Source organism: Drosophila persimilis, unplaced genomic scaffold (genome assembly GCF_003286085.1).
Source record: "Drosophila persimilis strain 14011-0111.01,24,50 unplaced genomic scaffold, DperRS2 tig00000124-arrow-pilon, whole genome shotgun sequence".
In the NCBI taxonomy this organism is placed as follows: domain Eukaryota; kingdom Metazoa; phylum Arthropoda; class Insecta; order Diptera; family Drosophilidae; genus Drosophila; species Drosophila persimilis.
The window spans coordinates 2,676,952-2,690,468 of NW_020825294.1; the positions used below are offsets into that span (position 1 = coordinate 2,676,952).

Genomic DNA, 13,517 nt, shown 5'->3' on the forward strand with positions numbered 1-13,517 from the left:
CCTGGCAGGGACACACATTGGTGGGATGCAGCGACGGTGCTTTGGGACTGGAGCCCCTGGAGACGGAGGTGGATGCGCTGTTGGACAAGTTCAGGCAGCGGATCAGGCAGGATGTGGTGCTGGGCAAGGAACATGTTCTGAGTGCCTGGAAGGGCTTGTGGACAACTGTGTCCGCACCTGGCCTCAGTAGTCCAGAGTCTCGGCGTCCTGTGCTGCTGGCCAGCGACCGGAGACTGCTCACCATTGCCAGCGGGGACTGGACCAATTATCGCGCCATGGCCGAAGGCACCATCGACGGGGCTATCAAGACCGTGGGACTCCAGCCGCAGTCCGAATGCTGCACCCACCAACTGCCCCTTGAGGGGGCTCTTCACTGGACCAAGGAGCTTCCCCTCGAGCTCATGCGAAGCTTCGACCTGTCCGCCGATGTGGCCTTCCATCTGTCCGAGTCTTACGGCTCCAACGCCTTCACCCTGCTCAGCGCCTTCGATGGCTGCCACCGGCGACTCCACGACCAATTGCCCCACATCGAGGCCGAGGTACACTATGCGGTGCTCTTCGAGTACGCCCTGACCGCTGTCGATGTGCTGGCGCGCAGGACGCGAGTGGCTTTCGTGGATGTGGCCGCCGCCATGCAGATTCTGCCGCGTGTGGTGGAGATCATGGCCGAGCGACTGAACTGGAGTCGCGCTGTCCAGAGAGACCAAATGTTTCGCACGTCCAGGTTCCTGAAGGAAGAGATGGGGATGGGTACAGTCACGCTTGCCGATTCCATCGGCCAGAAGATGGCCAAAAGAATCGGCGCCAAGTAAGTCCTGAGGTGTGGCTAACAGTTGCAGCAGTTCAAACGTTCAATAAATACTCTAAACATCTTTATATTATGTATCCCGAAATCGTGTTCTGCTTTAATTTAAAATTCGACGACATAAAAAGCTCATTTGCGCAGCTAACGAGCGGCCGTTAGCCAAAATATGGCGCCAATATGCCGCCCCTCTCTCCCCACACCACCCCCTCGTTCATAAGAAGTCGAAGCCGCCCCCTCAATCAGCCAATAAATAAAGTAATGTATGAACGATACGCATATTCAAAAGGGAGGCGCAGAAACAAGAAATGATTTTGCAGCACAGCACCCATAACAATAATTCAAAATGGGTCGCGTGGCCCCCTACCAGCAGGAAAATATAGCTCATTTATTAAAAACAAACGACAAAAATAAATTGCCAAAGTAACGCCAGCAAAAAGAAGAAAAATCGAACACAAAAATGCCTTAACGACTGCCAGCGACTCGAAAAAGGAGGGGAATCGAAATCCAAAACGGGTTTCTTTTCATCCGAACCCGATGATTTTGTATTTTACAATTTGATTGAAGGAATTACATAGTTCGAGTTAATTGAATGGGATTCATGTTAGTGTGTTTGTGTGACATTAGTGTTGAAATAGCAGCTGCCCAAATATTCCTGAAAGTTTCAAGGGCTACAAATAATATGGAGGTGTGATTTTGTTAAGTGTTCGTCGTGGTCAGGAGGCGCAGTCGATATCGGACCAGTCCTTCGGCTTAATATTGATAGCCACGTGGCTTGGGGCCACGACACTGGCCGTAACGAGGCGACGAGCGTGAGCGATAGCGGCTACGGGAAGCGGAGCTGGAACGCTTGCGAGAACGGGATCGAGAACGGGTACGTGAGCCCCCGCTGCCGTGGACGGGAGAGTAGCGGCGGCGCCAGGTGGCGCGGACCTTGGTCGGGCGGAAGGCCGACACCACGATCCTTCTGCTGTCGATCTGGCCTCCGTCCATGTTCTTGATGGCGCGTGCGCAGTCCGTTGGATTGGCGAACTCCACGAAGGCGAATCCGCGGCCCGTGTGATCCCCGTAGAGTTCAATCGGGAAGTCGACTGCTGTCAGGGGGCCAAAGTTCCCAAAGATCTCGGTCACATGCTCCTTGGTTACCTGGCGGCTCAGTCCCTTGATGTGCAGCCTCACCTTCGAGATTGGCGGAGCCCCTGAATGGCAGCTGCCTCTTTCACGCCCGTACCTTGTCGAGTTCGGAGATGTCATACGGCGGTATCTGTTGCGGGTGGGGCTGCGCGACTTGGAGTGCCCACGGGAACGGGAACGGGAACGTGAACGAGAGCGGGAGCGGGAAGGGGAGCGAGAGCGGGTGCGGATGCTTCGCTGCATCAAACCAGGCTTAGCTGGCGGCTGATTGGAGCCAGAATTGGAAGTAATGGAGGCCACTGGGAGCTGCGAAGTACCAGCAGCTTTGCCTGGCTTGGAATTGGCACTGGAATTGCTAGTTATTGGTAGCGTTGTTGGTTTCACATCACCTTTGGAATTGGTCGTCTGACACTTGGTATTGGAACCAGTGTCGATAGGCTTCGAAGCAACTATCGATAGCTTCGGATTGGAGCCAGTATCGGTTGGCTTGATATCCAAACTGGAGTTGGTCACCGAGTGTTTAATTTCTTCGTCGACGGTCTTTGTCGAGTCCTTGGAGTCCTTCGTAGTTAATTCAGGATCTTTTGGTTTTGTGCCCAGAGCATCGCTGATTGGTTTTGCATTGGAACTAGAGTTCTTTGGTTTCGAGTTGGAACCAGTCGAGTCTGACATGTTATCAGCTTTGGAACTGGAACCAGCACCTTCCGCCTTGGAAGCATGACTTGCTGTCTTCGCAACGGAACCGGAACGGGAGCTGGAGCTGGTTCGAGCGGCAGCTGGCTTCGATTTGTGGATGGACTTCTTTGGTGGAGACGTTTGGATGGCAACATCTTTGTAGCGGTTGTTGCGCTTCTTACGAGACGGACGCGCATCCTCTTCTGAATCAGAATTGGCACCTTCAGCACCTTCTTTCGGAGCCGAATCGGTGACTGGAAGTGCGCGACGACGCATGCAGCTCTTGCTGGACTTGGAATGTCCCGAGCGGCGTCGATGGGTGTTTGACGGCTTCTCGTGACGTGAACGTCGGTGCGAACGGCGACGGCAACAGCGATGGGCAGACGAGTCGCTGCTGTTTGACGACCTGTCAGGGCTAGTGCTGCCCGTGAGGTCCGACTCGTTGTAGCCCATGCTTATCGAAGACAACGATGAAGTCTCGGACGAGGACGACGATTTGGACTTCTTTGGCTTGCTGCTTGACTTGCGGCCTGGCTTGTGCAGCTTGCCCAACTCCGGCTTGCTCGTCTTCGCCGGCTCGTCCTTCTTGCTTTCTTCGGTGGCACTGGTCGCCAAGGACCCGTCTAGACAATTGACGGGAAGATCGCCACCGGTATTGGTCTTGACTTGCATTTGACTTAACATGTCGCTATTACAATTAATCAAAAAATGTTTAATCAAGAAAAACTTTTTTTTTTTGGAAATGAATTTTTGATTAGAGCCTTGGAAACTGTTCCTTACACTTCGACTTGTACTACGGAATGAACAGAAAATCGTCTAGGAATAATTCACTTGAACAAAACGTAAAAGCACGGGCTACTGCGCGTTGGTGCTGAATGTTTTCTACAAATCTAAAAAAAAGAGTGTTGGATAAGATTGTTCGCTACAATTTTATTGCTCAATAGCAATGTAATTGAAATTTAATCGGTATTTGCTGTAGTTTCTGTAACTTTCCAGGGTTGTTCGAGGTCCCTGATCATTATTTTTACAGACTTAATCAAAGCCATTCTGTCCGAGGGCCGCCATGAAGCCCAGAAGATGCCACGCTGAGTGTTATCGGCATTTGCGTCATAATCCATATATCGTCCATTTAGAGAACTGAAAAAGTACGAAACTAAAGTAGAGCACAATACTTGTAAACATATCAATTACCTTTGGGCGCAATCCTCGAACCACCAGCCACCAAAATTTGAGATTGGGGGGCAAATTTCAGTCGTGGACGGATTGCTGTCTTGATCAGGTGTGGAGAAGTTCCCGTTGAGGTGGTGGGTCAGCGAGTCGCCTGCAGTTCCAGAAAATTCGCCAAGCGACTGGAGCTCGAAGGCTTCCTCCTCGCTGCCCACTTGGAAGTTATCGTAACGGGCATGGGCGACGCTACCATTGAAGTCCTGCAGCTCAATATAAAGCTCGTGGCGCCGGTGCTTAGTCAGGCAATGCAGCTTCTGAAGGCCAATGAAGAACTCGCCGCTCAGGTCGCCAAAGCCGTTCATGTATTCAGCCCACTGTCGCTCAAAGCTCACTGCTCCGTCAATGCGTCTCTGGACGACTATCCAGCCAGGTCCAGCAACTCGCGACTCGCAGGGCACTGGGAACGGATCCACTCCAGGAACGGTTATCATATGAATATCGCTGGAGCCAATGAAGTTGCGACAGCTGCTGGGAGCCTGATTCCCGATTCTTTCTTGTTGCTCAAGCAGTTGCTGGAATGGGGATTTCTCGCCCGGTTGGTGGACCGGGGACTTCAAGCTGCCCGTCTCCGCTAGGGCCGACAGCAACTTCGCAAAGTAGGTTCCCATATTGGAGTTCATTCGAAGTTGCGTAACATACGAATCCTTCAAGCTCTGCAACATCGAGCTCTGGATGTTGAACAGCCCGTCCATCTCCCTGCTTCTGTGCTCACAGTCGTTCAACCTGCTCTTGTACTGCCCAACTTCATTTTCCACACTACTCAAAGACGTAACATCCTTGAGCATAGACCTTACCATGGGAAAGCAGTAGGATCGACACTGGTGCTCCAGCGACCCAGCCGTATCGAAGTCCTAAAATTCAACAAAAATAGCTCTCGAATTATGTTTTCCTGAGTTTCCTATTGGCATAGTGTAATCCCACCTTGGCATCGCTATTTGCTACGGGTGTCGTCAATTCCCCGGTCGAATATCGCAGGACACATAGCAAGATCAAGCCCAGTAGCATTATGGCAGCTCTTTGAGACTACTCAGCCACTTCACATCAAAAGGAGAAAGAGACTGATATTTGCCCTGCGAATGAAGTAGAATGAAAGCTTCGTTCGCTTCTTATCAAAGGTTCGCCTTCAAAGGTTATAAATAAATTGGAACATATCGGTAAAGGGCAGAGGCTTTCTCGGAACATTATGCTGATGTGGGGTTATTGGACTATCGCTGAAGCTATTAGTCACCCCAGATCTCCCTAGGGAATACATAAAATCGCTGTATATCAGGGACTTTGATACATTCAACTCAAGAGTTAGCTGGAGGAAGCTACCAGAATTCTGAGCATTGTGCAGTGTTCGATAAATACCCCTTTTGACAACAAATTTCTACCTTTTGAACACTGAATCGACTTGGCTGTGCCATTTTAGTGCCGAAAAGTATTGAAGTTTTCTTTTAATTCAAAAATATTTAAAACGAAAACTAGAAACATTTGAAATGCATCTGCTTTATTCACGGTATCTATGCACTTCGGACTGTGGCGAACAGACCTTAGTTTTTACCCAAGCTTGCTGGCACTCGACTTCATATGTGGCATCTCGTGATAGGGAGTAGGACAATGGTTTTGCTCAGCACATGAATTTGTTGCGCCACACTGAAGAGGGCGGATCGCGCTTGTCCGTGGACGTGGTAGTGGGATCCAGGCCCGTCTCGGGTGGGGCTGGAGAGGTGGCTGCTGCCGTGGTGATGCCGCTCGTCCCGGGCAAGGCCAGGAACCCATACGGTGTCTCCGGAGTAGGAAATTTCTCTTTGGCAGTGCTCTTCTTTTTGGTCTTGGTCACAGCGAACTGGTACTTTTCCGATTTCTTTGGCTTACGACACAGGCTATGTACTATTTTGGGAGATGACACACCCATGGCAAGAGCCTTGAAGAATTTCCTGGCATGGATCTGCGGCTTCGACGGACACGAAGCGGTAGTCGTTGACTCCTTGATTTTGGCGTTCGTTTGGAGCTTCTTCTTGGCCTTCACAACAGATCCCAGGCCCATCTGACGCACCAGAAAGTGCTGGGCCAGCACCAGTTGCTTCGTCTGTTCGGTCTCACTCCACTTGTGGTGCTCGGACATGATGTCCAGGATGCGTGGCAGCATGTCGAGTGCGGCCAACGCATCCACAAAGGCCACGCGCAGTCGTCTCGCAATGATGTCCACCAGGGTGCAGGCGTACTCGTGCCTGGCTGCATATTGCACCTCTGCCTCGATGTAGGGGAAGTGGCAGTGCAGGCGCTTCTTTGACGTGGCCTCCGATAGGAGGGTGTGACCATTCGATCCATAGGAGTCGGCAATGTGCTGTGCAACGTCCATGGGCACGTCGTAGGCCTGAACGAAGTCGAGGGGGAGCATAAAGCACCAGTTCTCTGCTCCGTCCAGGATCAGATCACTGGTGCAGCTATCCGGCAGGTCGGGGTTCAGGTCGCACACGTCGATGGCGGCGTCCACCGCCTCGGCGGCCATCACGCGGTAGGTGCTCCAACGGCCGCCGCCCAAGGTGATCAGACGGCCCTCGCTGATCTCCAGAAGATAGTTGCGTACCAGCGGCCGTTTCTTGTCTACAACTGCGTCCGGTCTTAGCTCCAGTCCTAGCTCCGGGCCTGCCTCTGGTCTTACTTCCGGTCTTGCCTCCGGTCTGGCCTCCGATGGGCAGACTACGGCCGGCCGCATGGCTGTCCAGGCGCTGAGCACATTTTCCGGACCCAGTTGAACGGTTTTTTCCATGTGATCGCGGGCCGAGTCCAACAGCAGCTCCACATCTTCCGGCTGGGGCGTGGGGATCTGTCCAATATCATCGACAACGCCCTCCGAAGTGCCAAGCAGAACGTGGTTCTCGAAGGGTACCATTACCAGCGTCGGGTCATGCTGCGATGCGGCAGGACATAGCAGGCCGTACTGGAGCGAGCCGAAGTAGCTGGGCAGGGCGAGGGTGGTGCCCAGGGTGGGCATGGAAATCGGCATCGTTGTGCTATCGCTCAGCTGTCGAACTGTGTCCGTGTGGGCGCCTGTGGCATTGATCACCGACTTGGCCTCGATGTAGAACTTCTCGTCGGTGAGGACGTCCCGGACTCCGGCACACCGACAGCAGCCATCCTTGCGTATCAGCTCGATCAGCTCCATGTGGTTGGCCACATTCGCCCCCAGATGGACGGCTGTCATGACGAGGGCTATGCACATACGGGCGTCGTCCACCTGGCCATCGTAGTAGACCAGTCCGCCACGCAGACCCTTGGACTTCAGCAGGGGGAATTCGTCGAGGGTTTCCTCTTTGGAGAGGAAGTGAGAGCTGCGCACGTTCGACGCTCCAGCCAACCAGTCGTACGCCTTGAGATGGGGATATGGAGTAAATATTGAATACTTAATACGTCGCGTCCATGCTCACCTTGAAGCCCAGCCAATAGAGGGGCAAGCGGACGACACTGTAGATCGGCATGAGCATCGGCTGGACCCGGTTCAGATGGGGGGCGATCTTCAGCATGGTGGCACGCTCGCTCATCACCTGCTGCATCATGTGCAGGTGCTCGAAGTCCTTGTCCCGGATGATATCAGTGATATAGGAGCCGCTGCCGTCAATTAGTTTGCTCGACTTTGAGCTGGCGCCACTGGAGAAGTCCACGGCATCTATTAGGGCCGTTTTGAGGCCGCGACTCGCGGCGTCCACCGCACAGCCGCAGCCGGCAGAGCCTCCGCCAATCACCAGAACATCGTATTCCTCCTTTTTCATGGCGCACAGGTGCTCCAGCCGCGTGGGGGTCCTCTTATGCGTGCACGCCTGCCTCGACTTTGGCAGCGTCAAGCAACCCGTCTTCCTCAGCAGAGGCGGCGAAGAGACCCAGCTGGAACAAACTCTGGATAGCATAATGCAGTTTAAATGTGGCACAAAGGTCAAGAAAAACACTAAAAATTTCGAATTTCTACGCAATTTGCATCTGACAGAAACAAAAACAATGCAGTAGAAACTTTAAAAGCCAAAAGCCCAATCTGATGTAAACATGATGGATGTGAATAATCCAACTATCTGACATTGACAGCTGACGAAGTTTCGGACGAGACCTACTTTGTTAGATGAGAAACTACCCCATGCTTTAGATATTTGGCTACTAATCTAGGTGATTCTTTAACAAGTGTCACAACAACCGATCCCCACTCTTTAAAATTCAATAAAAAACTTGAATAATTTATTGGCGCTCGCCGGTGCTCAAATGAACACACTGAACGCAGCTCGTCCACACCCAAAGCCAATTAAAATTAATGAAAATTATAGATATGCGGGCTGTGGCCCCACCTTTCGCCCCTTCCCATTCCCATTCCCAGCCCTGGCCTGCCCTCCGCGGAAAGGTGTCGACCTGTCACAGTTTCTGACAATTTAAACTCGTGGCAGGCAGGCAGGCAGACAGACAGACTGACCCCCGGGACAGTGCTGGGGGGAATGTGAAACTAAATTACTATGCTTCGCACATTAGGGTTGGGAAATTTAATTACATGCAATGGCGAGGCGAAATGGGCCAAAAACTCCTAGCCATTCGATGGAAAATTTCCTGGGGGGGTCGGGGCAGCAGAGGCGTTGTCCAATGCTTACACGGGGTAAGCACAAAAATGACTCCCCTCCACCTTAACTGTATCTGCCGGAATGTTAATGCTTGTCCGCAGATCCCCCATGGGGACATCACTCGGACGCCATAGAGCAGGACTGAAGGCTGGCGCTGTCGCTGGAACAATTGGTGTCAAAAGTACTCGCTGTAGGACTATGACAGGCCTTTGACTTTCACACGCTAATGAGTTTGTTTAAGTAATTTCAATTCATTTGTTAATTTTCAACTATTGTCTCTCTATTGACATTATTAATGTGCCCTGGGCCGGTGCCTGCCCATCAGTCTGTCACTCTGTCGGGCGGAGTGTTGGGGCTGCCTTGTCGTTTTCCGTGTCCGTCTATTTGCTTGTTTGCTTACCTGGAGGGCCTGCCTCCATGTCCCAGGTCCATGGGGATTGTGGTCCGTTTTACTTGGCTGTGCGTGCCCCTGAATATCGTTGTCCTTTTGTCATTGCCCTGGCAATGACCGGGCCGGGTCATTAATATCGCTTCTCCACGTAGATAAATATTAAATTATTGAAATGCCATCGGCGCATTTGGCTTCAAGTTAATGTGAGTCAATGAATGGGTAATAATCTGATAAAACGTCATCGATCAAATGTTTTTTATGAGAACAGAGATATATTAAAGTCGTGTAGATTCATGAACCAGCCGGAAGGAAGCATTTCCTTTCTATATGGTCGTGTCTGTCAGAGCCTGGAGCTAAAACAAGCAAATTTTGAATGGAAACTCCTGTGTCAGCCACATCTTGAAGATACGAGAAAACCGAAAGTGATGATGGTTATCTTTCATATCTATCCGGAGGGATTGCATATAGTAGTAGTAGCATAGTGTCGCGGCACGTGTCATGCGATTCCCAACGTCAAGACTTTTTTCTGACCAACGGAAGAGGCCTCTTGAAATAATATTACATGGAAAAACTAATAAAATATCCATTAAAGGCTTTGATAATCCCCGTTTTAGGCTGTGAGCTCAGTCTTTAGCCCTTAACCGTTTAACCTTTGGCTCTAAAACTTTGGGATTTTTGTTCTGCAACATTAAGAGTCTATTTCATTTGGAAAATTCCTGTCGTCTGTCCAAACTTCCTTCTCCAATAAATCGCCTAATAGTCGTGGCAAATCAAGATTCTTTTAGAAACTCCAATCTTTAAAAGGACAGCAAGAAATTAAGGTGGAAGCGGCTGAAAGAACTAATTTTAATGATATAAAGCTGATCATTAATGTATGTCCTTACACGTTGTAAAATCGTTTGAGCTTGGACACAAAAAAAGAGCAACAAGAACAATGCCAACGGCCTTCTAAACACAAATTTCCGGCATAGGCCACATAACAAACCTAACCCGATACGATAGTCTTAGTCCTTGGTCCTTAGTCCTTACCGACACCACATCTCCTCTTCCGATGGCCGTCCCCAGTCTGTTCCAACCCGCCACGCCCCGGCACTTTGTTACATTTCGTTACCTCGCCAAAGTGCCTCAACACATTGGCGCGGTATGGCGTGGCCTTGTTGCTTCCTGCCTGCTTCCTCCTGCCACATATCTCCTGCCCCACCTTCCGGCTTCTTGCCCCCTGGCGTTGCCGTTGCCGCTGCCACTGCCACTGGCGGTGTTGGCTGCAACTGGCTTTGTTTTGTGTGCTGATGTTGTTGGCGTGTGGCTCACCTTTTTCGCCCCCCCGCCAGCTAGAGAGGTCCGGTCCTCTTTGGGCATTATTGCAGCTATAAAGTCAGTGCCTTGAACTTTTTCTGCTGCTGTTTTTGTTTCAGCCCCGATGTTCCTTTGGTCCGGCAGCTTTTCTTTTTTCCGCTCTTTTTTTTTTTGCTCTTTTTTGTCGCCTTATTGCTATTGAAGTTTGTTTTTTATGGCCTGGCCGAGCTTGACAATAAGCACGGCGGCGGCGAAACTTTTCCACTTCTCATTTATTATTACGTATACGCGCCGTTGCTGTTGTTTTTGTTGTTGTTGTTGTTGTTGTCCTGACAACCGAGCGACACAAATTGTCGTCTGTCGTCTGTCGCAGTCCCTCTTCTGGCCCGGGGTAAAAAGAAAAAAATAATACACACAAAAAATAAAACAAATCACAGCTGGAGAAAATGCAAGCAAGCGCACAAAATTTGTCTAATATTTTGTCAAAGGCAGAAGCAAAATACGGCAAAAAGAAGGAAACCAAAACAAGAAAAATGCTTAAATTAAAATAATTCAAAATAAACGATTTGTTGCGCTTCGACTGGCAGCCAGCGAGGTGTTAAGTGGCACAAATTGTGTGGCAACGGATAAGGGAGCTCCTGCTGTTGCTCCTTCCCTTGGCCTGGACCCTTCAAATAGCTGGAAGTCTGGCAAAAATTTAATGCGGCTTTCACTTTGTTTATTGGCCAAAGTTTTGATTTATTTCGACAAGCAACAAATCTATAATTTTCGAAGCAGGTGCAACAAACATTCGGCAAGGAACATTTCCGGAAATTGAAATGAACGGAGTGTTTATTATTTATTGGATTCATTAGAAGCAAAATAATTAAACCCGTTTAAAACTGAAACGAGTCTTGACAAACTTGGACAAGTTCTCCATAACTCCTGAAAGGTATTCATGATTTGGAGAGAATTTGACTTGAAATAAAGTTTGTAAAAGTTTAGAATCCATTTTGTATTTAATAGTTTTTGTATGGTATGAAATTCCATAGCCATTCGATTGGCATTTGGCGGACAGATGATTCATCGTAAGTATCCCAATTGGAATACTGCCGAAAGGCATTCCGAGTTGTCGACGATTCAACCAAATTTAGGTGCCATATTAATGTGTATTGTGGCATAATTGAGTTGCACACGCAAAGGGATGGGGCAAAGGACCAGGCGAAGGCTCGAAGGGTCGAAGGCAAGGCCCAGCTGGAGCTGGGGACTTGGCAGATCCACGCACAGCTGGCCCGGGCATAAAGGCGTTAATTTGTAGCAATTAGTTTGGCACTCGGCCATGGCAGTGGCAGTGGCCATGTTGAATGGAGAATGGCCAATGGGTTCCATTCGGACAAAGGACAAACGATAAACATGCACACAGGACACACGGCATGTCGCAGACGCCATACGGCATACGCTATACGGCACGGATCGTGGACTGAAAGGAAGGACATTTGATAACAATTAAATAAACGCTGGCGGGTCAGCCACGCGTTTAAAGCGAGTGAACTTGCCGCATTTTTTACGACCTGACATCAATTAAATTTTTACCTCTGCAACAAACCCGCCCCGCCCCTCCCACAAACACCCGGCCGGAGACAGACACACAATCGTGTTCCTGCACATGGACAGGAAAATTTTATTTTTTGAACCTCCTGCCGCCAGCGGGCCATGAGGTGGCAGAGGGCATGCTCGGTCTCTTTTGTGCGTTGATTAGTGGACACGACCAAAGGATGACTTTTCTGTCTGCCATCCAAGAGAATCGAGTCCCGAATGAAGTCAATAATGAAGGTATTCCCTGGGTAGCCATGGGATATAGGGTATCCGTAGGTTGAAACATCGTTGCCACAGTGCATTCACACTATCCTATACCTTGTCCCTGTCTTGGCGGCCGTTGTTGTTGTCGGTTTCGTTAGTCGTTGTTGTAGGCAACACTATTTGTGTCATGCAACAATGTAATTGCCACTGTCGTTGTCATTTCCGCTGGACACACGTTGCCCAGCGGCAGCAAAAAAAAAAAGAAGGAAAACAGCCAAACAGAAAAACCTTAAAGATATTACGAAGAAGGGTGAGGCAAGCGGCCAGCTGGCTGGTTGGGAGGGAGTGGAAAGTGGCAGTGTTTGGAGGAAGCAACAAAGTATGGGGGGCAAGACGGGCGTGGCCCCATACAGCGGAAGGAAGTGAGTTGTAGGTCGGCCATTGTGCAGCTTTTGCGGTGAGCAAGTCGCATTGTGTCGCCCTTTGTGCGGGGGTGGGGTGCGGTTGGAAATGTAGGGGCGGGCAGCGGACAGCGGACAGCGGACAGTGGGCGGGGCAAATGTCCTGGGCAATTGTCAGAGGCGCGCGCCACGTTAAGTTGAAAATAATAGACGTGGACATGGCTGTCAGGCTGTCAGGCAGAGACGATGTGCGCCGGACACTAATCGATGGGGACAAATTGCAAAGGTTGCAAGGCTGCCCCACCCCTCCCATTCGCACTTGTCAGTGCCATATCTTACCTTTGGCTTTCCTGAAAATTAATGACTCAATGAGGCAGAGCATTAGCTGCTCCCTTGTTTGCCAGCAGTGGGGCTTTTTAATTGCTGCCTCGATGGCCACTCTGTGGCCTGGCCATTTATTTGTGCTTGCCCCATGCAGCAAGCTCAGCGCTTGCGGTTCTCCCCTCCTCCCCTCCTCCCCGTTCGCCGGCTTAATCGATACCCCCCCTGGTGCGCCCCGATTCCCCATTTGCTCTTTAGTTATGCTACAGTAAACTTGCGGCTACCCACAGCATTGCACCAACGTGCTGTACCTCCTGCTCTGCATCCCACTCCTCCGACTCCCAGTCTTATCCGTACTCTTCATCCGTATATCCACATGCATGCTAAGTAGCCCCGGGGTGGAGTTTATTTAAATACGTAAGCAGTGAATGAAATCAAGCGTCCTATAAAGGATTCACTTGTACGAGTGTACCAGTGCTGGAGTTGAAAAAATAAGAGCTTCTAAAAATACAGGCATACTTTCACTCTTTGCTATTTGCTTGACTCTGTTTAAATTGTATTTAGTTAAATTCAACTAAATTCGATCTACTTTCTATTTGCAGGTAAGTCACTCTTCTCTAAAGAAGCCATCTTTGCTGCTCTTCAGTAAGTTTTTCAATTTCTCCATTAAACTTTTTGATTTTCTATCCAAGCATCCATTTTTTTTTTGCATTCTTCCACACGCCAACTTCCTTCTATTTCGCTTTCTGGCATTTCTTGACTAAGCTCAATGCAGTGTGGCATCCACAGCTGGCCCCCACTCCACGCTCCACGCTGCACTCTTCCATTCCCTAATCGATTCTCCTGTCGGCTGGGCAGGACAAGCCACATTCGACACTTTATCACCTGGTTGTTGGACATTGGCAGCCGGC

The 13,517-nt window shown here is 50.1% G+C and overlaps 3 protein-coding genes across 5 annotated transcripts in view; 1 reads left to right on the forward strand and 2 right to left on the reverse strand.

Moving 5' to 3' along the window:
- LOC6593866 (lachesin) overlaps nt 1-13,517 on the forward strand; it is a 56,097-nt gene that overhangs the window by 8,883 nt on the left and 33,697 nt on the right. The window lies entirely within an intron of this gene.
- LOC113565492 (serine/arginine-rich splicing factor 4-like) lies at nt 1,335-3,328 on the reverse strand. Its single transcript, XM_026987664.1, has one exon. The coding sequence runs from the start codon at nt 3,293-3,295 to the stop codon at nt 1,556-1,558; it is 1,740 nt and encodes a 579-aa protein (XP_026843465.1). The 5' UTR covers nt 3,296-3,328; the 3' UTR covers nt 1,335-1,555.
- LOC6593867 (glycerol-3-phosphate dehydrogenase, mitochondrial) lies at nt 5,307-7,764 on the reverse strand. Its single transcript, XM_026987660.1, has 2 exons — nt 7,252-7,764; nt 5,307-7,193 (listed from the first exon to the last, which is right to left on the reverse strand). Exons 1-2 carry the CDS (start codon nt 7,726-7,728, stop codon nt 5,448-5,450), a joined length of 2,223 nt encoding a protein of 740 aa, XP_026843461.1. The 5' UTR covers nt 7,729-7,764; the 3' UTR covers nt 5,307-5,447.